At 47.8% G+C, this 15,568-nt stretch overlaps 1 protein-coding gene across 1 annotated transcript in view; it reads right to left on the bottom strand.

The window, feature by feature from the left end:
* Window positions 1-1,679: 1,679 nt before the first annotated feature.
* LOC149276690 (alanine--tRNA ligase, mitochondrial-like) overlaps window positions 1,680-15,568 on the bottom strand; it is a 16,115-nt gene continuing 2,226 nt past the window's right edge. Inside the window, exons 3-22 of the mRNA XM_089503377.1 lie at window positions 15,488-15,568; window positions 13,639-13,830; window positions 13,368-13,512; window positions 12,874-13,019; window positions 11,949-12,057; window positions 11,770-11,808; window positions 11,567-11,678; window positions 10,957-11,084; window positions 10,288-10,435; window positions 9,708-9,877; window positions 8,855-8,968; window positions 8,535-8,675; window positions 8,030-8,167; window positions 7,537-7,646; window positions 7,261-7,369; window positions 4,522-4,644; window positions 4,128-4,238; window positions 3,426-3,509; window positions 2,905-3,015; window positions 1,680-1,844 (exon numbers count right to left, since the gene is read on the bottom strand). The exon at window positions 15,488-15,568 is cut by the window's right edge and continues 65 nt beyond it. Of these exons, the coding sequence (XP_089359503.1) occupies window positions 1,680-1,844; window positions 2,905-3,015; window positions 3,426-3,509; window positions 4,128-4,238; window positions 4,522-4,644; window positions 7,261-7,369; window positions 7,537-7,646; window positions 8,030-8,167; window positions 8,535-8,675; window positions 8,855-8,968; window positions 9,708-9,877; window positions 10,288-10,435; window positions 10,957-11,084; window positions 11,567-11,678; window positions 11,770-11,808; window positions 11,949-12,057; window positions 12,874-13,019; window positions 13,368-13,512; window positions 13,639-13,830; window positions 15,488-15,568 (2,476 nt within the window). The remainder of the gene's footprint in view (window positions 1,845-2,904; window positions 3,016-3,425; window positions 3,510-4,127; window positions 4,239-4,521; window positions 4,645-7,260; window positions 7,370-7,536; window positions 7,647-8,029; window positions 8,168-8,534; window positions 8,676-8,854; window positions 8,969-9,707; window positions 9,878-10,287; window positions 10,436-10,956; window positions 11,085-11,566; window positions 11,679-11,769; window positions 11,809-11,948; window positions 12,058-12,873; window positions 13,020-13,367; window positions 13,513-13,638; window positions 13,831-15,487) is intronic.

Here is a 15,568-nt window from a genome sequence, read left to right as displayed (position 1 = left end):
CCCCGTACTCCAGGTATGAAGCTCCCAGGTGCTGAAGCCATAATCTCCCAATATCCATGTCCTTAGTGTCTTGCGATGTCCCTTCCTAGTCAGTTACGGTGCGAGCCTCTCGACTCTACGTGTCCGGACTGAAGTAAATTAGTAATCCATGCCATCAATGCTCTGACCTCATCGGGGGCCACGCACACTCAGAATGTACTAAGCATCCCCCAAGTGTGCGATGTAAGGTTATTAGCTCTGATGGTTTAAGATACCTCATTGCCTACCTTCCATGTTGCAGCTGTCGCCGGAGCTCCTGCAGAAAGCCCTACAAGAAGCCGGAGCGGCTGAGCAGCCAGAGCTTCCGCCACCAACCCTCTTTAACCATCTTCAGGACGCGCTCCGGGACTCTCTGCTTCCATTCTGGGCCGGCTTTCGGAAGACGTGGGTGATCCGATCCCCGGCTAGCGCCCAAAGACTCCCACGTAAGCTCAATGATGACACCAATATGATCCTCTGAGGTTTTTACGGGGGTCAATGCACCCTAGGGCTGCACGTCCCCCTCCCCTCATATAATTGGATCTGTCAAAGATATGATTAACCCTTTGTCTGTCACCTCAGTACTTAGAGTTCAGCAAATGCTGAGAAGGCGCTTGGCCCTCTTTGAATTAGAAGAGATTCCCACCAAGACATTTCATCTACCGCCACTCAAGAACTTGCCCACCAGAAGATTCCCATCCATGGTCACCTTCAGCTTCAGCATCAGCAATGGAGTCAAAATAATGGTAACCAACATACCATATTTCTTACGGACGTTAATGGTTTGCCACCAGAACTAAACATTAAAGTATCTTCTCTGCAGGAGAACAGCGACCGAGAGACTCCAACTCCACAGGACAATCGAAGGATGTCTCAGGTTGGAGAGTTGCCACCGATAAGTCAGATGTCTCTAAGAACAATGCAAATGGCGGGCACCTAACTTTGGGTTCCAAGCCGACAAACCTAGAAAATAAAATATTCTGTGCCGTGATCTGTGAGTGATGCTCATTTTACCCAAAACCACCAGACACATCCAATCACCAAAGTAGTGGGTGGTAGATTCATTGAACAGCCTCCCAGCAGAGGTGGTAGAGAGTAATACAGTGAGGGGATTAAACATGCATGTGATAGACATACGGCTCCTGAATCTAAGACGAGACCAACGACTGATTAAGGTTTGAGTCTTTACAGCAAGAGAAAAGGGCGACTAGATGGGCCGACGGGGGCCGATCTGTGTGCGGATTTCCAGAGGTGTTGATGAACGTCCGTGATATAAGGGCAGGTAAGATTTAGTTTCCCGGTTGATGAAGGGATATAAGCTGGTTGTTTTTGCTCTATCAGGGTGGCAAAGCCATTGGGTTAAACCATAAAGAATCGAATAACGCGGAGACTGATTTAATCCAAACATTTTATAACATTCTATACATAACAGCGGGTTTTCCGTAGACTGGGCCGTACCCCCTGTTCAGACCGGTACCCCCTGTTCAGACCGGTACCCCCCAGGTGAGACACAGTCCGTGTCATCTCAGACCAGTATCCTGTTCCGGGGGGGTCATATTCTACTCCTGTGCAGGGGGGGGGCTGCAAACGTTAGAGTTCATGAGATGAATCTCGTGCCGACCCTTAGGACCCTCACCTAGTGGCGTCCGCAGCATGCGGCGTCAGCGCTTTCCGCTAGCAAAGCCCAGGGCGGATTTCATCACTGGATCCAGGCTCCGGCTCGATCCGCTTCCTTTGGCCACGGTGTCCGAGCCGCCCGCATTACCTCCCATCCCGGAGCACACGAACACGGCCCATTCGGAGGCCGAGAGGACGGACGCCAAGCCCTGCGGAAGAAAAGATCAAGTTACTAATACGAGGTCACCATACAACTGAAATACATATCGGGGTGATTTGTGAAATTATAGCGGGTGTCAAAATGGGCAAAGAAAATGCCGCGATTTATAAATAATTTTCCAGAATGCAACAGTCTGATAACATAGATTATATATATATATAGAGAGACAGATAGGAGAGAGAGAGGGGAGAGCGAGAGGAGAGAGAGGGGAGAGCGAGAGGAGAGAGAGGGGAGAGCGAGAGGAGAGAGAGGGGAGAGCGAGAGGAGAGAGAGGGGAGAGCGAGAGGAGAGAGAGCGAGAGGGGAGAGCGAGGAGAGAGAGGAGAGAGAGGAGAGAGGGACAGAGAGGAGAGAGGGACAGAGAGGAGAGAGGGACAGAGAGGAGAGAGGAGAGGGAAGGACGTCGGATCCGCATTCGCCATTTTGTGCTGTTTCTACCCGTTTTTACGCTGGAAGCGCGATATTCCGCGTTGTGTCCTTCTTTCACTCACATGTGCGGCCCCCAATAAATTTCAGTCCCTACGAACGCGCTCCGGGATGCAAACATTTTATGCAGCGCAGTTGCTGCGTAGCCTACATCTCATGAATGTCCCGTCCGGAAGTTCTCTATCCCTCCCAAACCTTTTACGACGGCTGCCTGGACCAATCAGCAACTTAACAAAAGGGGAAAGATGACTTAAATGGGGAGGAATAATCATGCAGATCCTGAGAACGGTTAATATCGCTGCTCCCTTACGTGTAAAGAAGGTTTGTAATAGATATCGTTTATTGAAACCCGTAAACCCCATAACATGGTAACACAGGGGCTTATTCACTGACGGGGGCTTATTCACTGACGGGGGCCTATTCACTGACGGGGGCCTATTCACTGACGGGGGGCCTATTCACTGACGGGGGGCCTATTCACTGACGGGGGGCCTATTCACTGACGGGGGCCTATTCACTGCACAGAACAGTAACATACAGGATTTGGGAGACAGACAGTTCTGCGAGTGAACAGAGAGAGAATAAAACGTATCCCTGGGGTTTATCTTTTACTCTGATACTCGCCTTCGGCACTTGGCAGGCGCAGAGCACCTTCCCCGACTCCTGCTGGCTGAAAAGCATCACCGCGGACCCCGGGGATTTATCACAAACCTGGTTAACCACCTTAACCAGCATCTGGCGGGGACACAAAGGGTTATTACTAATAACATAGAATCTGATCGGCCCCATCCGGCCCCCATCTCCTGCTGTAAAGACGTTAACCTTAATCGGTCGTCGGTCTCGTCTTGGATTCAGGAGCCGTATGTCTATCCCATGCATGTTTAATACCCTCACTGTACTACCCTCTACCACTTCTGCTGGGAGGCTGCTCCACTTTCTGATAAGGCATTGGAACTGTTTACACCAAGCCTGGAGATGACAATATAAACAAACAGAGACCCCCACTGCATTTCCTGGTTAAAGTCCCCCCCAATAAATGCTTCTTCCCAGGTGATTCTTGCGAGGTCGGGTACGGGGGGGCGTCATGCTGGCACGTCTGGAATATCCTCAAACACGGGTATTGATAACCAGTAAAAGCCACTCACCGAGAGAGACTCCACGCCGACGGCGTCTACAACAAGCGGCTGGCGGGAGTGCTTCACCAGGAGGCTCTGAGCTTTCTCTGCTGCCTGCGAGGGATGACAGGCGGTTACAAGACCTCCGGAAGACCCCCTGCTTCACTCAAGGAGATGCCCAGTAAATATTATCACCAGTGTTAGGGATCAGAGGGTCTTCTGGCCCATTGTGAGGATCTCTAGTGGCCCCTGGGAGCCCCCAAAGATAGCATCTGGTAACCAGTTTGTTGGACAGGTGGCCCTCATGGTCCAGGATTTGGGTAAAGTGGGGAATTATTACTATACAGAATGCTATAATCTGGAGCAAATGCTACTTTGTCCTCCCCGGAGGGTGCCGACGTCCACGTCTGGGAAGGCAGAAGCAGAGGAGAGCAAAGAATAAACAGCCCGTCTCCTCGGGGGTCCCAACCGCTGCTAAAACCCTCTGAAAGTGGACTTTACTGAACCGGAACCCTAAGTAATAAATAGCGCAAAACCCACAGACAGCATCTCCCAAAATGAAAGCACCAAAATTCTGCGTAATTCCAGGCAACGGACCTGACATTAAGGCCACCGCGTTGTGGCGTGAATCGGCCTCGATGCGTTATCATTGAGTAGACTGTCTAGAAATACCGAGAGTCCCGGGGCCCCCCCCCCCGAGAAGTTGGCAGACGCCGATCCCCTCATCCTCACCTGCCGCGTCTCCAGCTTGCGGATGGCCGTGTTCGCAGATCTTTGCAACGCCTTGAGAATAACCTGCAGTTCCTTCCTCTGCCACTGGGGGACGCTGGCGTTATCCACACTCTGAAGAACCCATTACATATAACACACAAGTTATCATCATCGCGATCTATGACTCAAGTCTCGGGGCAGGCAGGGAATACAGGAATGGTCTCGGGGTAAATGGGTGACCGGGATATAAAACAATAAATAATAATAATAATAAAAGGCCAGATTCCCAGGGTAAGGGAGTGTGGGGGGGAATGGACAGATCATAGATAGATTATTGAATGGGCAGAGCACCCTCTGACATTAAGTTCTGGGTTTCGGGGGCCGGGGCGGACACCCCGTTACTTGCCGCACTCACGTCAGTCAGGACTCCCACTTCCTTGGACAGTCGGAAGGCTTCGCCGAGCGTGCCGGGTTTATTCCTGATGCGCTCGCTGATGGAGTCCACTTCTGCTGCCAGAGCCCGGCCCGTTTCTCGTGCCTGCGGGTGACGAAGCAGCAATAACAATCTATTAATATACAGTATATATACCTAATATAGAGTATATATACATCTATTATACAGTATATATACACATCTAATATACAGTATATATACCTAATATACAGTATATATACATCTATTAATATACAGTATATATATACATCTAATATACAGTATATATACATCTAATATACAGTATATATACACATCTAATATACAGTATATATACATCTATCTAATATACAGTATATATACATCTAATATACAGTATATATACATCTAATATACAGTATATATACACATCTAATATACAGTATATATACACATCTAATATACAGTATATATACATCTAATATACATCTAATATACAGTATATATACACATCTAATATACAGTATATATACATCTATCTAATATACAGTATATATACATCTAATATACAGTATATATACATCTAATATACAGTATATATACACATCTAATATACAGTATATATACATCTAATATACAGTATATATACATCTAATATACAGTATATATACACATCTATTAATATACAGTATATATACACATCTAATATACAGTATATATACACATCTAATATACAGTATATATACACATCTAATATACATCTAATATACAGTATATATACATCTATCTAATATACAGTATATATACACATCTATCTAATATACAGTATATATACATCTATTAACATATATATATATATATATACTGTATGTTAATAGATGTATATATACTGTATATTAGATATATATATATATATATACTGTATGTTAATAGATGTATATATACTGTAGATATATATATATATATATACTGTATCTAATATACAGTATATATACATCAATTAACATACAGTATATATATATATATATAAATATATATCTAATATACAGTATATATACACATCTATTAACATACAGTATATATATATATATCTAATATACAGTATATATACACATCTATTAACATACAGTACATATACATCCATTAACATACAGTATATATAAATCTAATATAGAGTATATATACATCTATTAATATACAGTATATATACACATCTAATATACAGTATATATACATCTAATATACAGTATATATACATCTATTAATATACAGAATATATATATATCTAACATACAGTATATATACATCTATTAATATTCAGTATATATACATCTAATATACAGTATATATACATCTATTAATATACAGTATATACAGCAGCCGATCACTGGAGGCCCGTAATATACAAACGGAGGACAAGAGACTTGGAATTATCCACATTTAAATAGTAATGAGGGCTCTGACATTGCGAAGCCCGGGATGGCATAGAAAACAGATGCTGCTTAAGACATAGGTTCCTGGCATGTGCCATGATCAGAGTAGACATAGGTTCCTGGCGTGTGCCATGATCAGAGTACTGACATAGGTTCCTGGCATGTGCCATGATCAGAGTAGACATAGGTTCCTGGCGTGTGCCATGATCAGAGTACAGACATAGGTTCTTGGCGTGTGCCATGATCAGAGTACTGACATAGGTTCCTGGCGTGTGCCATGATCAGAGTACAGACATAGGTTCCTGGCGTGTGCCATGATCAGAGTACAGACATAGGTTCTTGGCGTGTGCCATGATCAGAGTACAGACATAGGTTCCTGGCGTGTGCTATGATCAGAGTACAGACGTAGGTTCCTAGCGTGTGCCATGATCAGAGTACAGACATAGGTTCTTGGCGTGTGCCATGATCAGAGTACTGACATAGGTTCCTGACGTGTGCCATGATCAGAGTACAGACATAGGTTCCTGGCGTGTGCCATGATCAGAGTACAGACATAGGTTCCTGGCGTGCGCCATGATCAGAGTACAGACGTAGGTTCCTAGCGTGTGCCATGATCAGAGTACAGACATAGGTTCCTGGCGTGTGCCTGATCAGAGTACAGACATAGGTTCCTGGCGTGTGCCATGATCAGAGTACAGACATAGGTTCCTGGCGTGTGCCATGATCAGAGTACCGACATAGGTTCCTGGCGTGTGCCATGATCAGAGTACAGACATAGGTTCCTGGCGTGTGCCATGATCAGAGTACAGACATAGGTTCCTGGCGTGTGCCATGATCAGAGTACAGACATAGGTTCCTGGCGTGTGCCATGATCAGAGTACACACATAGGTTCTTGGCGTGTGCCATGATCAGAGTACTGACATAGGTTCCTGGCATGTGCCATGATCAGAGTACTGACATAGGTTCCTGGCGTGTGCCATGATCAGAGTACAGACGTAGGTTCCTAGCGTGTGCCATGATCAGAGTACAGACATAGGTTCCTAGCGTGTGCCATGATCCGAGTACAGACATAGGTTCCTAGCGTGTGCCATGATCCGAGTACAGACATAGGTTCCTAGCGTGTGCCATGATCAGAGTACACACATAGGTTCTTGGTGTGTGCCAGGATCAGAGTACTGACATAGGTTCCTGGCGTGTCCCATGATCAGAGTACTGACATAGGTTCCTGGCGTGTGCCATGATCAGAGTACCAAGCACTGGCCCCACTTCTGCTCTATAATTAATATGCGATCTATGGACCCGGCGCACCTGTTTGGCATCTTCCCCGGTCAGAGCGATCAGTCGCGTGATTCCTTTCGCCAGCGGCCGCTCCGAGGCGATCACCAGGTCCTCGATGGCGCCGGTTCTGTGCAAGTGGCTGCGTGTACAGAGGGGAGACGTTATATTACAGGAGCAAATTCTGGGGCAAAGCTTGAAAAGTGGTCTTACTGCCATACCAACCCCTGCCGGTCAGACCGCCGGCGGCTACGGCGATAAGGACACTTTTCAGAGTCTGCAGAGAGGTAGGAAGCGTGACGTCCTTACGTGCCGCAGCACAGCTCCACCGACGTCTGCAGGGCGGCGCTAGAGTCCGGGTCCAACGCGCCGCGCACAGGAACACCAACTGAAACCACGCGCACGGGATCGGGGTACGCCTGGCACCGGATCCCCCCGGAGCGGAGAGGGAAGAGGAAACGTCAGAGAAACAAAGAAAGAGAATTAAAACTAAAATATAAAATTACCTGGAACTCATGAATTAAATTAATTTGCTCGCCGCTAATGCAGAATTAATACATGGGGGGTGCGTAAGAGTATCACTCGCCCCCCAACGTCACTGGTTTCCATCCTTCATAGTGAATTATAACCCCCCACCCTTTCTTACCACGCGGTAACTACATTATTCTGGCTCCGCACGAAGCGGCAAATACATCGTCAGCAGCAAACGCCGCGTTCTGCGGCTCGCCTTCCCTAAAATGTTTGATTTCTTCCCCGAATGCCCCATAACCCCCCAGTGCATGCTGGGTAAGGGGAGATGTACCTCGTCCACGGTACGAAGCCCCCGAACACATTTGGCGTCTCCGAGGGGGACCAGCGAGGTGTAGACTTGTTCGTCACGCGCGATCACTTCCTGCAGCAATTTCTCCACTTCCTGCAGCTGCTGGCTGGTAATGGGGTCCTAGTTAATGAAAATGTGAGGTCAACGTGACGTCATGAGGGTGAGGGAGGAGAGATCGGCACTAGAATGGGGGGAGCCGCCAGAATGAAGCCTGAGCAGCGCTCGGCAGACACACGGAGCGGTTACATTTTTTCACACCTGATGCATTTTCTTTTGTCAGAGGCTTAGATAGAAGAAATAAGTGGAACAGCCTCCCAGCAGAAGTGGTAGAGGGTAATACAGTGAGGGGATTAAACATGCATGGGATAGACATCCGGCTGCTGAATCTAAGACGAGACCAACGACTGATTAAGGGGCTGAACGGGTCTGATCCGCCATTACATTCTATGATTCCACGGATCCCCGGCCATTCAGAGCGTCTCCTTACCTTTACGCTGATATCGAATCGCAGGCGCTCGGCCGTGACGTGGGACCCTCGCTGCGCGGTACTCTCCCCCAGGATCCGGCGCAAGGCAAAGTTCAGCAGGTGGGTGGCGGTGTGCTTCTCCATGCAGGCGAGGCGCTGGGCCTGGCGGAAAGGACTGCTGTTTACTACGCTGCCGATTCAACCCCAAATTATCAGCATCCATAACAAATGATCGGAATAGACGGAGCGAGGAGAAACCCATCGAGTGCGGCGGACACAGAGACGCTTCGGTGGGCGAGTGACCGGGACGAGCCGCGTAGCTTCTACTACCCGGTACATACCTCATCCAGAAAGAGCAGGACTCGATCCCCGACTCGGAGCCCTTCGGTAGCGGTCACTTCGTGTAGCACATATCCTCCAGATACTCTCACCGACGCCACTGGGAACAGCACATCCTACGGGGGAAGAAATACAGGGTGACACCGCAGACAGGAACCGCCGAACTAGACAAACGCCAGCCCTTCACTACAAAGGGTTAAGTCAGAAACGCTATATTATAGTAACATTTGTGACGTTAAGCTGGCTAAAGCTGCCCTTACTCTTCCAGTAACATAGTTCATAAGGTTGAAAAAAGACCAAAGTCCATCAAGTTCAACCTGTGTTGATCCAGAGGAAGGCGAAACCCCTTATGAAGCAGATGCCAATTGCCCCATGGAGGGGGAAAATTCCTTCCCGACTCCAAATATGGCAATCAGAATAAATCCCTGGATCAACGTTCTGTCCCTATTATTAATCTAATATCCATAACTTGAAATATTACAACGTTACAAGCTTGTATTTTAGATTGAAATTATGTTACCCTTAAAACAGATAATGATAACACAGATTTTTTTTGGGGGGGGGAACCCGAAACTTCCCCCATATTTCCCCCAGTTATATTTCCGGTGGTTCAGTGCAGCTTCCATGTACGACGTGGCCTGGTTTAACGAATGCTAAATCTGCACAAAATGAATCCCGTGATGCCATGAACCCCTTATATAGTCCCGTTATAAATCAAAAAGGGGGTCCACCTGTGCACCAAGAAGCCTTGGGGTTCCCCTTATTGCAGAAGCCTCAATTCCTCCCCTAAACGCATACGGAGAGGGTAACATGTAACACGGCTGTTACACGTGACGCGTTGTAGCTGCGGCTTACCTGCTGCCCCTCGCGAACGAAGTACCCCTGATCGTGGCTCTGCCCTCCTTGCTCCGCGTAGTAACAGGTCTGGTTCAGGATGACCCCGCAGCGCTCGCCTCTACCCACCTTTGTGCACAGGGACTGATCTTTGTAGAGCATTAATACGGTGGCCTGGGTGGGACTGAAGGCTGCAGAACGAGAATGAGTTTGTAGTTATAGGGAGAACTGTCAGCTATTGATGGGTCAGCAACAGGTTTTATAATCTGTCTATGACTACCTGCTTCACCGAGACCCCGCCACCGTTTATATACAAGTATGATGCAGCGATTCAGTGGAACACCCTCTGAGATATAGTGTATGAGGGGAGAGAAGCCCCCCACTCGCTTTACTAAAGGAAACATCCCCCCCCCCCGCTTACCATCCTAAAACACCAAATACTGGTTACGTGCCACGTCCCTGATATCAGACATTTAAATCAGCCTCCAACCAGCCCGACTCCATACCGCAGGGAGTGAGTGGAGGCGCTCACTCATTCTACGCAGGACTCTCTTTTCTAGGTTTCAGTGATTTTTTGTGTTTTGGTCCAGCAGATCCTCACCGTACTTCCCGTCAGCTCCCAGGCTGTACGTGTACTTCGGGGAGTCGTCGGTGAGTGGGATCCCCGCACGTCTCAGCTCGCTGAGTGAATGCACATCCAGCTCCAGACCGGCGGGAGACTCGTCCCCCTGCTGGTGTCTCACCTTCATCTGAAGAAAACAGAATAAGGAGACGCGTAATAATCACAGCCCCCCCCCCCCCCCGCCGGATCCCACGGCTACCCTCTAATGGGTTATGCAAATCAAACAAAAATTTTGAAACGCACTCCTGCATCTTTACGAAACAGACAGGAAAAGCATCTTTTTGATCCAAAAAACATTTTTTTTTTATTAAATTTGAAATTTCTTTAACCGTCGAAGGGTTATGATGTTTTTTTAAATAATGATTATTATGAAGCAATATTCATGAATTTCATCATTTGATAGTAGATGCATCTGTCACAGAGCAGTCCTGGTGGGTGACGGGTATAATTTGGGCAGTAAGACAGAATAGGGTCCGTCAACCAGCGGTGGGCTAAGCAATACATGGTGATATAGTGGGACGGAACCACCGATATTTATGCTTCAGTTTTTTTTTTTTGCCGATTCCTGTCTTTGTTGTGTGCTTCTTATAAGATTAACAAGAGATATAAGATGTGTTTTATATCGGCAGATCTGCCTTAAATTGTCACCTCTGCCTCCTCTGCTGCGAGGCGCTCCAGTGCATCCTTATCCAACGAGACTCCTTTCTCTTCCAGCATCAGCTCAATCAGATCCAGCGGAAAGCCAAGGTTTCTGTGCAAAGACCACGCGACGTCCACTGGGAAAAAAAAAAAATAAAAAAAAATAATAAAGTAATTATTTGCTTGTGTCCAGATTCATGCCAAGCTTATAATTGTGATATTTTTTATTGATTGAATCTATATTCAATCTGAATATTAAAATATATATATACATACTGTATATTAATGTATATGTGTATTAATGTACAGATATGTATACATCGTATATAAAACTAGAAAGCAGATAAAGGGAAAGAATACGTCGGGGAAGGTGCGTGGATATAAAGCTGTGATACCACACCGCGCCTCTAGGTGTCAGTGTGATACTTTTCATTCGCTAGCGGAACAGGGACCGGGCTGCGGCCTATCTGCACGCCTCAGTAAGACGGAGGGTCCGTTTCACCCACCGGAGCCACTACAAGTGGCACGGCGCGTTAGGAAAGAAACCTTCTGGATGGTTAGGATCCAAAACACGTGACTGTCCTTAAACGAAAGCCGCCGATTATATCCCGGGACTTACCGGGGAAAGTTTTGGAAGTCTGTTCTTGCTGGAGTGTCCGGTCTATTACTCGGCGCCCCCGGTGGAGGGAGGTTAGGAACGCCTCCTCGTTCTCATTGAGAATACTCATAATCTGATTTAAGAGGAGAAAGAGATGCGTAAAGATCCGGGCTCACAAACTGACGCGCAATCGCTTTGGTAACTCGGTGGTAATGGTCACAGACCTGCTCTTGTTCCGTCTGCAGCTCAGGGTAAGCCTCCCCCTGTAAAAATGACAAAGAAAACACAGGTCAGAAGGGCTCTTTTTAAACAATTTTGAACCGTTACGAGGAGACAGGAAGAAGGAGTCGCAGGGGTCGCCCTCTAGAGGCACGGCCCCCATCGCAGTAAACATGGTACCTACCAGGACATGCACGACCGCAGGCACCAGCGAGGACAGGAACCCAGAGGGGGCGCGAAGTATCTCGGAGGAAAACCTGACGGCTCTGCGCAGGATCCGACGGAGCACAAGTCTAAAAAGAAAAAAAAAATATTTACAAAGTTTATGCAGGAACCAATACCCAGAACCTGCGGGCACATCGGCCCCATCCGGCCCCCGTCTAGTTTGTCCGCTTTCTCGGCTGTTAGGACTCAGACCTTGAGCAGCCGTTGTTCTCCTAGATTTACCAGCCTTATGCCTATCCCATGCATGTTACAATTCCAATACTGTGCTAACCTCTACCACTTCTGCTGGGAGGCTGCTCCACTTATTTACTACCGTTTAACACGTGACTGAACAGGGATTTTAACCTTTGATCCTGTAGTATGTTACACTGCATACATTAAAATAATATAACTTCCCACTTTTATCGGAGAAACCCCTGCATACAATGTCCAATCGTCTGTATTAACAGTATAAGGAGACGTCACACACAGAGAAGAACAGCATCTACCTCGCCCTGCTTTACATCAGATGGTCGCACATACTTTACAATTACGACCATAATAACTATAAATAGAAGCGGGGCGAAATTACTTTTATTGGTCAAAAACCTGCAGTTGATGAATCGATCAGTACTCACTCCTTCAAGGAAGAGACGAACAAGCCGTATATCATTAAAAATGGTAATCAATCATTTATTTGGGTCCGTGTTCATTTTTGGTACACCTCGTGTTAAGTGGTGAGATCAGCGGGTTGGACGAAATAAATAAGAATATGTATTTTTTTTAACGATACTTTATGTCTCTTCCTTGAAGGAGTGCCGGGGCTTCGTTACTCGTTGACTGGCGGCTGGAGCGGGGGGGGGCTGTTGTCATTTGGTTACGGTTTAATAATTTATTCCGCTCACTCTGCTCCTGACATGCCGGGGTACACGCCGTCAGCAATACACACGGAGAGCGTCCTGACGTGATCTGCCACCACGCGATAGGCCATATCGATGTGCCCGCGGTCATCTTTCCCCAGCGCACCCTGGTAGGGGGCAGCCTGTGAACCCTGCCAAAGAAACAGTAACAAAAAGTACATTTATGAGATTTCATCTTTTCCTAAAACTTCAGGTTTTTTTCTTCTTAATCTGGAAAACGTCATCGGAGAGACCCATCTATTAAATCCGTCTTTAAAGCCCGATTGGCTCCGCTAATCTTTAATGGATTCTGTTTAAAAGCCACAGTATCCAACCACACATCAGCATTTATACCACAAGGTGGCCATTGTCTGCTAAACTCAGTTCTACAGCGGCTTCCTATCCCTTTTTTATGGGATAGAGATATCACCTAATATTACACCGCTTACGGTCAGGTTAAATAAAATAAAAAGTATTTAGTGCCGGTCCAGCGGACTCACCTTGTGAATGGCTTGGAGGATCGGGGTGAAGAGGTCGGTGTCGTAGTTGGAGCGTTTGCCCTGAAGGACGGTCACCAGTCTCTCCAGACCCATCCCAGTATCCACGTGGCGCTGAGGTAGCAGCCTCAGACTTCTGTCTGCTTCCCTGGCATCACAATACAGAAGAAAGAGTTAATCTCCCCCGATACCGTCAGCATCGTGAATTTACCCGCCGCGCGTACGCCCAGCACTCTTACAGCACAATCACATCTCATCCCTCCCCGGTACTCACCGGTTATACTGTATGAACACCAGATTCCAGATCTCCACCACATCGGGGCTGTCTCGGTTGACGAGAGCTGCGGCGTTGCGTCCCCCCATGTGGTCATAATGAATCTCGGTGCAGGGGCCGCAGGGGCCCATCTCCCCCATTTCCCAGAAGTTATCCTTCAGCCCAAACGGCAGCAGGCGAGATGGGGGGACGCTGACAGAAACACAAGAGCGTCCGTGGGTACAGACAACGCGCTACTTTCACTTTAACAATATATACCGTATTGGCTCGGATATAGGCCGCACTTTTTCCCCCCACTTTAAGTCTTTAAAGTGGGGGTGCGGCCTATATTCGGGGTCTAGCGCACGATGCCCGGGTCATGCAGTCCCGGGCGCCGGGCAGGCAGCGGGGTTAGGATACAGATGCCCCGCAGCGCTGCAGGGGACCCGCATCCTACTCCCCGATACGCTCAGACAGCCTCCCCTGCCAGCACTTTCCACGGGGGGGGGGGTGTTGTCTAAGCGCATCGGGCGGACGGTCACCGGCTGCGGAGGTTGTTTACCCGCATCGCCGCAGCCGGTGACCGTCCGCACAATGCGTTTTACCTCTGCCCCCAAGACTTACCGGAGCAGACTCCCGGGTGTCTCGCAGGGCCGGCGGGGGACATCTACGCAATACGCGTATACAACTTCCGGTGCCGGCACATCCGCTGAGTGCCAGCACCGAAAGTTGTATACGCGTATTGCGTAGATGTCCCCCGCGGCCCCGCAAGACACCCGGGAGTCTGCTCTGGTAAGTCGGGGGGGGGGGCAGAGTGGCAGCATATCTCGGGGGGGGGGGACAGTGGCAGCATATCTCGAGGGGGGAGGAGGACAGTGGCAGCATATCTCGAGGGGGGAGGAGGACAGTGGCAGCATATCTCGAGGGGGGAGGAGGACAGTGGCAGCATATCTCGGGGGGAGGACAGTGGCAGCATATCTCGGGGGGGGGGCAGAGTGGCAGCATGTTTTTTTTTGGTGCTTTTTTAAAGAAAAAAACTTTTTCTTTAAAAAAGCACCAAACTTTTAGGGTGCGGCCTGTATCCGGGGGCAGCCTATATCCGAGCCAATACGGTATATATATATTTTTTTAAGGCAGTAATGTTTTTTGTTTTTGTTTCATAAACAGTAATTTTTTTATTTTTGATATTATTTATAGCATTTATATGATTATTTATAATTATTTTTAAATATTAATGATTGATTATTGATATTTATAATCCTATTTTAATAGACTTTTCTTTTGTCTCCAGAGCCGCCAGGTTCAGTTTAAAAACAGAAAGCGCGGTTTATGGGGCATCAGTGACTTTCTAACAATAGCTTTACGGAGGAACCTGCGCGGCCGGAAACAATCTCTAGCGCTAGTGACTCATGCGCCGCCCACTAAAACAACGCAGGGAGAGAACAGGAAGCGGCTTACAACTTCCTGCTTGGGCTGATGGGAGGGAGAGAACAGGAAGCGGATTATAACTTCCTGCTTGGGTTGATGGGAGGGAGAGAACAGGAAGCGGATTATAACTTCCTGCTTGGGTTGATGGGAGGGAGAGAACAGGAAGCGGATTATAACTTCCTGCTTGGGTTGATGCGGGGAGAGAACAGGAAACGGCTTACAACTTCCTGCTTGGGGGCTCCTGTTGCCCTGCAGATCAGACACGAGATTACTGGGTGCGACGTATTCCATGCGAATCGATTCAGGGGTCAGCGCCAACACTGCTGATGCGGGACATTTACAGGGGGGTCTTTGGTGGACATTTTCATAATGTTCTATGGCCCTCACACAGCTTACCACGGGCACCGGGGGCCGATCCCTGAACTGATTATTTCGCACCTACCCCATACTGAGCCAGATCTCTTTAGTCTCCTCATCTGGAGCCAGGCCCAAAGTTGGATCTCCTCCAAAATACGTGACATAG

This window comes from Sceloporus occidentalis, unplaced genomic scaffold (genome assembly GCF_023333645.1).
Source record: "Sceloporus occidentalis isolate IW3139 unplaced genomic scaffold, rSceOcc1.0.p SCAF_231, whole genome shotgun sequence".
Classification (NCBI taxonomy): domain Eukaryota; kingdom Metazoa; phylum Chordata; class Lepidosauria; order Squamata; family Phrynosomatidae; genus Sceloporus; species Sceloporus occidentalis.
The sequence above is the reverse complement of the archived record's forward strand: the minus strand, read 5'-3'. Positions and strand labels throughout refer to the sequence as shown.